This window comes from Lolium rigidum, chromosome 6 (genome assembly GCF_022539505.1).
Source record: "Lolium rigidum isolate FL_2022 chromosome 6, APGP_CSIRO_Lrig_0.1, whole genome shotgun sequence".
Lineage (NCBI taxonomy): Eukaryota > Viridiplantae > Streptophyta > Magnoliopsida > Poales > Poaceae > Lolium > Lolium rigidum.
The window spans coordinates 14,318,753-14,329,081 of NC_061513.1; the positions used below are offsets into that span (position 1 = coordinate 14,318,753).

The 10,329-nt window shown below is 43.8% G+C and overlaps 1 protein-coding gene across 1 annotated transcript; it reads left to right on the plus strand.

The window, feature by feature from the left end:
- Positions 1 to 5,777: 5,777 nt before the first annotated feature.
- Positions 5,778 to 9,576, plus strand: LOC124662192 (tyrosine--tRNA ligase 1, cytoplasmic-like). The gene is made up of 10 exons (XM_047200064.1): positions 5,778 to 6,059; positions 6,447 to 6,730; positions 6,833 to 6,929; positions 7,095 to 7,218; positions 7,346 to 7,428; positions 7,896 to 8,041; positions 8,183 to 8,288; positions 8,520 to 8,579; positions 8,689 to 8,760; positions 9,289 to 9,576. The coding sequence occupies exons 1-10, from the start codon at positions 5,778 to 5,780 to the stop codon at positions 9,574 to 9,576; spliced, it is 1,542 nt and encodes a 513-aa protein (XP_047056020.1).
- The last annotated feature ends 753 nt before the right edge of the window (positions 9,577 to 10,329 follow it).

Below are 10,329 nucleotides of genomic sequence, written 5' to 3' on the forward strand. Positions count from 1 at the left end.
ACACGCCAACGTTGCCATGACGCACGCCACGTAGAACAAATATATGTTTCTCAATGGATAAAATACTTCTAAATTTAAAATGGGTAAAATATGGCACAAGATTCACTGAATGGGGTAAAAGAGGGGAATTTCTACTAAATGGGGTAATTGTTGTCACAAATAGCAAACTAGAGGGTAAAATATGGAATTCACTCTTTTAATTTCTTATGATCTCTTACATTGATCGATCACATATAGTAGTCAATATGTACTGAATATCCTATTTCGTTTAATCTCTACTATTAAGAGCAAACTGGTGAATGCCCAGTGTCATATTTTTAAGATGGACAATAATATCCCCCACGTCTTTATCCTGCGCGCGGAACAAAGAAAACGCAACAATAATACCCCCATATCTTTATCCTGAAAATGCCACCCCGCTTCTTATCCCCAAAATTCAGCAAGTAATTAACAGCAACCGCGTATACCTCTCAGAAACGCGGAACTAACCGCAAATCACGTCAAATCCTCACCCACACCGACGCCTACTGCGCCGCCCAGGGCTCAGCCACCCGCGCCCAAGCCTCCTCGCCCTGCAACGGCCTCCATCCGCTGTGGACGGTTGAGATCCTTAAAACTCGCTAGATACAGATAAGAGATAACCTTTCCTCACTGTACGCGTTGGTATCAATTTGAGGTTTCTCGTAACTGAATCACCAATCTTTGCAATTGTGCTGGCAGTCCGGACTCCGGAGAAAATCTTCTCGTTTATTCCGCCGCCGCCGATTCTGGACGACAGGACGAGACCAGCTGACACGACGTTCACGTACTCATGGTCTCCTTCCGACGCCATCGTACTCAGCATCTTGGGAGGCCATGGCCATGGATAGCCGGCCGGGATGCATGATGCATGGGCATGTGGTGATGGTAGCCGAGGAGGAGCTCGCGTACCCATCTTCTTTCTCCAGGTGCAGTTGCAGCGGCGTGGCTAGGTTCTTTACATTATCAATTTAACACATTGCCGCATTAAACTATGTGAACAATATAGTCAGCAAAGAACACTACTTTCTGGCAGCAAGAGCCTTTTATCAGCTTTCCATTCATCAGATCATTAAGCCTCTCAAGTACGCAAGTATAAAATCCCACGAGACATCTTCATGGTACGGGAAAATCATAATACATGTGCATTTGAAAGTGGAGGTAATTCATATGATGTTAATTGTTTCTAGCTGCTGCTCTTTTTATGCAGAAACATCTTCATGGTACGGGTAAATCATGCCAACCTTTTTACTTTTATCTTCGGTGCAGATTTATTACCAATTCTATTTGCTTAGATAGTCAGATACAACATGGTCTACAAAAACATAAGCTACATAACATTAGCAATGAAAATTTTGACTGTTGTCGTAGAAAACTAATTATGAAGTAACCTAGGCTCCATGCAGTTTGGCTAATAGGTGAATCCATGACTTACGAAACATGCCCCCTAATTTAATGTTGCATTCAGAAATGTGTTTGTCGACAATCTTTACTATTAAAGGTAAATCTGAAACCGAAGAATGTTTCTACATCATTATATCATAGACAAAAGTTAAACCAGATATTTCACACACCAATCTAATATATGATGGTTCTACATATTCTGTTTCCAGTTGATTTGATTCATACATTGATTTTGAAGACCAATGACCGCAGGTTACCACTGATCTGATTCATCTAATGAGGATAAAGACAATGCCCGTGGGTTTACTGTCGTATGGTATTTTCAAGATTAAACTTCAGTGATAAGCTAATAAATTTGGAAGATTATCAATATGTATTAACACTTAAAATGTTGCTTGGTATATTTTTCACTTGAAGTGTTGCAGATGAACTACCAATCTTTACTATTAAGGTGAAACATGCAATATCATGCTTCTCATGATGCCACACTTATCACAATTTACATACTAAATGTCACTATCGGTGGAACTAACAAACCTTATCTTCACTAACTAACACACTTGGGTAACAAAATTATCTTATCTCAACAATAGTTTAACCTTCCGGAGTATATGCGCCGGCTCCGGCGCTGCTGGTCAAGCTAACAACTCTCAACAAAGTAGCAAAACAATAACAATCCACGATGTGGGTCGCTGTTGTGCTTGCATCCTCGCGTCCTTGACCTGCGTCCATGACTGCGACGTTATAGAAGGCCATCGTTCTAGATGGAGAGGCAGTTGGGGTCGAGCAGCTTGGCGGAGGAGGAGGCCTGGTGCGGGCACGGAGAAGAACTGATTTTTCTTGCCAGCTCACGTGACATCGGCAACCACGCCACGTCTTCCCTTGTAGCCACCCACCCTAGGAGGTGCTCCTCTAAGTGGAGGAGCATGAATTCGGTGAACGCATGCAAGGTGTGGAACTTCCCGTGGACTCAAGTTACATGGTTCTGAATGGACACTACCTGCGCATGTTCCGCTCTTGGAGCTCTTGCCGACGGAGAGGAGCAACGCGCCGGAGTTGAAGCCACTTGCCCCGGTGCTCCTCCGGTCAGACGAGGCAGGAATTCTGTTGAACCCGTGACCTTCACGGGGATAACTCGTTGGCCATATTGACGCTCTCTGTCGGGCAATAAGAGGCATGTGTTCTCATATGTTATATGAACTATCGGGCATTTTCGTCCGTTAAATGAACTACCGTTTTCATCTATTATAGGAATTCTTGTGCTACAACTGGGCATATGAACTATCGAGCTATAACATGTCTGGGCTATTAACAGGCATGCATTTTCATTTTCGATGGTCCACCATAAAGCTATGCATTGAACACAATAATAATTGATTTTTTCGAAATGGAGGATTTTCCCGAGCTTCTGCATACAAATGATGCACATATATTTTTATTATATTATTGAACAAAGACTTAACAGAGAGATACAAAGATCAACTCAAAGCCACCATCCTATCAACATCGCTACACCTACCGATGAAGGGGGTAATCATGAACAGGGCCAGTGCCTGATATCACCCCAATGCACATCATCTAAAAACCGAAAATCCTCACCAAACCACCTATTGGCGAGTAAGAAGCACAACCGGTCTAGCAAACCCTCAGCATGCACCAACGTACACACCGTAGAGGTCGCTACCTCCGTCTTCCGTGAACCCATATCCAAGAGGGATCAATGCACTGACCTTTCCAGGGTGCCCTCGACGCCGCCATGACGCCAGATGGCGCCACCGCCCTGCGCGCGTCCATCATCCCACATTCATGATCGAGACCCCGCTGCACCATGCCGCCGACGATGGTAGATGGCATGTTCTCCCCTAGATCTGAGGTTTCCACGGAAATAATGTAGAGAGAGCCACCCCACCATAACTTCCTACGAGAAATACGACACCCACGAGCGTTGTCGTCGATGGTGGCATACACACCCGCTTCAGCAGCCGTACAACCGTCTCCCCCTCACCGTGGAAGGTGGAGGAGGCCACATCTCTGCGTGACCGGTGCCATGGCCACACACACGCCGTCCCGAGGCGCCCGCTAAGGATCCTCCGCCGAAGCCACACCTCGTAGCTATGATGGAGGGACATTCTACTGCCACCATCATTCCCCCGCACGGTCTTCGCCCCACTAGGATCCGACGGCGGTGGGAGGGGAGATGGGGAGGGTGGCGGCTAGGGTTCCATACATATAAATTTTACTAATTGGATAAATTTGGATAATTATTTTAAACTGTGGCGAAGCACGAGCATTCAACTAATATATAGCCAATTTGTCACTTTCCATTTGGTCGACCAACTGAAACCCTCAAGTCCTTTGGATAGGTAAAACTTTGCAGAACTTCAGTAAATTGGGTAATTAAGATAAAACATAGGGTAAAATCTGGAATTTACTCTTTAAAAAAATCTAAGCTAAACTAAAACAATTGAAATTTGCAAGACATTGTGCAGCAATTGAAACTAGTTCATGAGTGACATAGATCCTGGCCGTACCGAACTTCGACCATGTTGTGTTTGCCCGACGATTATTGCCATGAGAAGCGATGGAATAGATTCTGCATTGATGTCACAAGTACGAGCTTCTCCTAGTAGTTTGTTTGCTTTTTTGAGAATGAGTAAAATACTTAGGAAGACATTGTACTTGAGTCGCGAGCTCTCTACCGTCACTGCACTGAAGAATACATAAATTACGGTCATTGAATACGTCAGCATGAGGCCGTCACTCAACTTCTACATGCGCGGTGGCTATTCTAGGAAACGTAGTGGCATCAAGGTTGTTTTTTTGCAAAACAATGACAGTTATTAGAATTCTCTTATCGAGCAAAATTCCCCTCATATGTCCTCTGTAACCCTAACCCCGGGTAGCTTCTCCGAGCTCCCCACACTAGCGCTGGAGTTGGCTCGCTGTGGACGCGTCTTGTCCGGCATTGGAATGACATCGTCAAAGCTGTTCCCATTCTTTTATGGGCTGGTGGGTGCCCTACATCCCCCCTCATCCACTTCATGAACTGTGGCTAGATCGTCAAGAGGTTGACCTCCGGCACAGGTAAACACGGGGGTGGGTCTTCTACAAGTGTGAGAGACATGCAATAAATTTTTTATTCCTTTAAATGTGTGTTCTTTTGATTATCAATTAGCGAGTCACTAAGATTGCGTTAGCTGTTAGCTTTTCAACGGAATGTCGAGTACTTTTACTCCTTTTTTGTTTGCATTGTACATAAAGCTTGGCGCACTAGGAGCTAGAATATGTGATCTATGTGCTTGACTAAAAAATCATCCACCACGGGCGGCGTGGTCGATCAGTGTTAGCCCCAATCCTACGATCCAAATGTCCTTCACTCTCTCAAGAAAATATAAGATCCAAATGAGCTTTGTAAAAAAATGAAACGGAGGCAAAAGCTTTGCCTCATCTATTAATTAAGAAGAGAGTGTCCAGTTTTTAGGAGAAAATCGAACGAAAACCTACAGCGACAAGATCAAACCCACACAAACAATACACCCACAACCAAACCTAACAGAGTCGCATCCACTCTAGCCAACACAAGAACAACATAGCCAACACTAGAACAATGCAAGGAAGACCCACTAAAAGAACATGACAACTCAAAAAGAGTCCAACGATCAATCAGCTACCAAAGCTTTTCTTGCTATTGCTCTCTTCCTTCTTTTGCCTCTAATAGATACTTTCTTGAGAGACTTCTCCACCTTCTTGACCATGTTCTCCGAAGCCTTCCTATGATCCAAAATAAAAAAAGAGCTTTGTATGAATTATTAGAGTTCAATTTTTCTGAAATTTGTACAATAGGCCGGCTACTCCTTATAAAAAGAACACCGCACGTGGACAATCGATAGGCCTGCAAACAATAGACCATGGACATGCATGAAAGAGCTGCGGTTGCGACGAAAGAGAGCCGCCCACACCCCACATGGACATTCATAAGTTTAGGCTCGGGAAAGAGAGAGAGATTAGATGTTCTCTGTATCATCGCTGGGCCCCTTTAGTTTCCACGGAATCAAGACGCGCAAATAGGCGGAAGCTCGCGACGCACGCCACGTACCCGCGCATCGCACCGATGGCAAGCAACGTGAGGGTCACGTTAATTAATTTCTAGCTGCTCCTGAACGTACGTCGCGCACCTAATATAATATACAGTATATATCTGTTAAACCAAGCTAGTCTTTCACAATGTCGATCGTTCCGAGGCGATCTAGTAAAACCCTAGGTTCATCCCCTCCACCCGCGCCGATCGTTCCGAGCTGACTCCTCCGGCTCCAACTCGCGCGTTCATCCCCTCCACCCGCGCGCCGCGCGCATCCATGGACGACCCTTCCCTGGCTCCCGGCGCCGAGGTCGCCGCCGCGGCCGCCGCATCCACCGCAGCCGAGGTCACGGCTGCCGCGTCAGTGGAGTCTTCCCAGCTGGCTCCCGACGCCTCCTCTTCTGCCAACGCCGAGGACGAGCGGTTCGCCCTGCTGATGAGCATCGGCGAGGAGTGCATTCAGACCATCGAGCTCAGGCTGCTGCTGCAGAACAAGGAAAAACCCTCCCCCATCTGCTACGACGGCTTCGAGCCCTCCGGCCGCATGCACATCGCCCAGGTTCTGCCTTCCCCCGGCATCTACTAACTTCGAATTTCGGATTTGAACTAGCTTGGTTACGAAATTTTCTGGATGACGATACCATGTGCTCTTACTTGTCAGGGTCGTGTTATATCGATCGTCTAATGTCGATCGTGATGTAAACCAGCTAGCTACTAGTTTATTAATACCCAAATTATACGTTAGCACTTATTAGCATGTGACCCACCGTACCAGCTGGCTTTGTTTCTTCTGCTACGCATCATAAACCATGGATTAGTGGATTTCATGGAATTTTTACTCCCACACATGTGGAACCAAACCAGAAAAAAACTGTTTCAGATCGTAAGACCTTAGCAAGGCTTGATTAATTACGAAAGACATTCTCATGTCTTGTATTTCGTACAGGGTATTGTCAAGACGATCAACGTTAACAAGATGATCAGAGCAGGATGCAGAGTCAAAATCTGGATAGCAGACTGGTTTGCTCAGCTAAACAACAAAATGGGTGGCGACCTGAAAAAGATCCAGACAGTCGGGCGCTACATGATTGAAATATGGAAAGCAGCTGGCATGAATCTCGATGGTGTTGAATTCTTGTGGTCCTCAGAAGAAATCAACAAGCGTGCAGATGAATACTGGACACTTGTCATGGACATTGCCAGGAGAAATAAGGTCAAGAGAATAACGAGGTACGGCCATTTAGATTGCACCTGTATTCAAACGATTCTTGTACTTCCAAACCTCAAACTCCAACATAGATTAGTTATCCTATTATTTCCGTTGCTGCACAGGTGCTGTACGATCATGGGCCGTGCTGACAACGAGGAATTGACTGCTGCACAGATCTTCTATCCTTGCATGCAGTGTGCTGATATATTCTTCCTGGAGGTTAGTATCTTTATATTGCAGACATCTGTCTCTTAAATTGTAGTTATTAAATTATCTCCATAATGAGATCAGGTTATGGATTTTTTTACTTCACTTCATATTGTAGGGTTATACACCTTTATTCTAGATTGTAACTAAGTCTCTCTAAACTGTTTCCTTGTGTAGGCTGACATATGCCAGTTGGGCATGGACCAAAGGAAGGTTAACATGTTAGCAAGAGAATATTGCGATGACATAAAAAGGAAGGACAAACCAATTATTCTGTCACATCATATCCTTATTTGCCACTGTTGTGCTGTTGATGTTTGTTCTTATTATCCTTGATATATGTCTCAATGGTTATGGTGTTAGAATTTCTGAATAATTGTTCATTGTCAGGTTGTAGTAAAGTAGTTGTTCCTTAACGTGAATGACAGATATGCTCCCTGGGTTCAAAGAAGGTCAGGAGAAGATGTCAAAGAGTGATCCATCATCGGCTATCTTTATGGAAGATGATGAGGTTCTCATCATATTTTCTCTTCGTTAACAATATTTATTTACCTTCAAAGCTTGTGACACCTAATCAGTACATACTAACCTCATCTGGAGACGTTTGAGTGTTGAAATATATTATATGGCTAGGATATTTTAAAGTATGGTCCTTGTATGCCAAGTAAGAAAAATGAAGCCCTTGCCACTGAACTTACATGTTAATTAGGTTGGGCCAGTTTACTTACACTCTTGACATGGGTTGAAATGCACTTTCTAGTATTTAAAAGTTCAGTTTGTATGTATATTGTATTTATTATTTGCTTATAATTTTCCTTTGTCATTCAGTAGATCTTTAAGATGGCATGCAGTTGTCTACTTATCTGTTCATCATTGTATCAAGCTGATAGTAACTTGGGAATTTATGAGGATCATCTATTTGTCTAGGCTTGGCTCTTTTTGTAAGCTGATCTTGTACCACATTCAAATTTATTGCAGGCTCAGGTGAATTTAAAGATAAAGCAAGCTTTCTGCCCACCCAACATTGTCGAGGGTAATCCGTGCCTTGAGTACATCAAGTACATCGTTTTCCCTTGGTTTGAAAGGTTCGAGGTGGTTCGGAAAGAAAAAAATGGCGGTAACACGTAATATTCTTTTGACTACAAAATATGCTTTAGTGTCAATTATTTAGTTTATGTCTATTGAATATCGTTTACTGTCGAGTTTTTAGTCTCCAATATGGAAGACTTTGCTTGTGGAATCTAACAATGATTGCTTTGAAACAGGACATTTTTAAGCATGGATGACCTCAGTGCTGATTATGCAAGTGGTGCTCTGCATCCTGCTGATGTTAAACCTGCTTTGGCCAAAGCGATTAACGAAATATTGAAGGTATTATTTTTCTCGTATGTTTTTTTAATAATGTGGTGCTATCTTTGAGGGGCCATAATTTTTGCTTATTGCTTTTGTTCATTCCACTACTGTGTTTCTCATAATTAAATTTTTAATCATTCGTGTCGGGACTCTGTGATGCTTAAGGACCTTCTTATACATACAATCTGAATGTGTCATATTTAGTCATACATAAATTTTCTTGGCCCTAATACCATTTTGCGTTTTCAGCCTGTTCGTGAACACTTCAACACCAACAAGGAAGCCAAAGATCTCCTCAACACAGTTAAGGTAAAATATTTGTGCCCACTTCCATGAATGAATGTAAGATAAGGACTCTGTCTGTTATGTTTCCATTGCAGTTTTGTTTCCGATGATCTCATGATAATTGTGATTTCAGTCTTTCATCGTTCTTAGTAAATCTATCACTGCCTGCGAGGAATTTAATCCAGACATTCACTCTTTTGCAGAAGTACAGAATTTGAGGAGATAGATCTTCCTGATCACTACATGGACAACCCAACCCTGGAAACATACTCATCTTTCTCGAGAAGATTTCTTCCGCTTTCTTGCTTATTGTACAATCTCTGTGTTACATCATCTTGTGAGGTCAACTTTCTTTTAAAAGTTACTAGGAAGCATAGGCGCGGCGGCACGCCGTGCCCGTGGGGCACCTTGTTGATGTATATATTCGGTTCTAGTTGCATCTGAGTAGATGGATCGATGATTTAGAAGATGGCGTGTCAGAAAAGTGTCACTTGATTGCACTTGGGAGCTTAGATGTGAATTAGGATGTTGTTGCATTGGTGAGATTAATATGGTTATTTGTTTGTGTTATGGATTTGATATGTGTTGTGCATATCTCGATGTATTACTGCAGGTAGAGTGAAACCAACTGTGGTTTAGTCTGGTGAACATATGAACATTTTTTTTTTGACCTGTACTACGGCGGGCTTACGCCAGTCTGAACTTTTCATATCATCAAAGCAAAAACGTACAGGTGATCATTACATGCAGAAGAGGTATGGGTGAGGGGGAGGAGAGGGAGCAAGATAGGGGAGATGGGGGATCTCAGGGAGGGTCATCTCCGTTCCACCAAGAATTAAGAAGGTGGGAGGAGGCGGGGGTAGTGCATCTAAAGGCCCAAAGCCTAATGTCCTCGAGGCAGCGCTGGGTGACCACCGAGATGTCCTCCATAATGCCGTTAAAGGTGAGGGCGTTCCTCCGCTTCCAAATGCTCTGCGATGGCGGTGTTGATGGTAGTCTCCTCAAAGGTGCGGCAGCGTAGGAGCCAGAAGTCTTGGAAGGTGGCGTTGTCCCGGTCGTTGAAGTCGTGGTGGAAGAACCTCCAGACTTCACTGGCCATGGGGCAGCGAAGCAAGAGGTGATGGGTGTCTTTATCTCGGGGGCATGAGAGGTAGGTAGCAGAGCTGCCAAGGTGGTGGCGGAACCGCCGTTCGTTGGTGGGGAGATGCTTCTTCCTAGCGAGCCAGCAAAAGATCTTGCACTTTAGGGGGGCTGCACTCGTCCAAACCTTTGTCGCAATATCATCCATCTGCAGATTGCTGAAAAATCTGGAGTAGAAGCTTTTGTTTGTAAGCATATTGTTAGTGAGGCGGCTTACATTACAGAGTAGCAGAGGAACATAGTAGTACAACTAAGATAATTGTGCATAATCGTCTAGTAATAAGCATTTAGTACTACAGCAGGGTGGAAGTACTCGTCTGTACAGGTTGGGCATTTATCAACGATAGTATACATCATAATCTGGACGGAAGTTGGCAGATTAGTATGTTCATGCGAAATCTGTGTTTCACCAGTCGAGCTGCTTTCATTTCTTTGATCCTGAGAGATGAAAATCTAATCCTTGGTGAAGGAGAAAAAAGAGTGTCAAGTCAGTGTATTCTGTATCGGTAAGTCTCATTTATAGATCTTGTATATATTTTTAGTGGTTACCTGCCAGTGATGGGGTATTCCAGGTACTTGCACTGCATGATCTTTTTTCGAGCAAACTATGGCCTTCCCTACTACTGTGCTATGT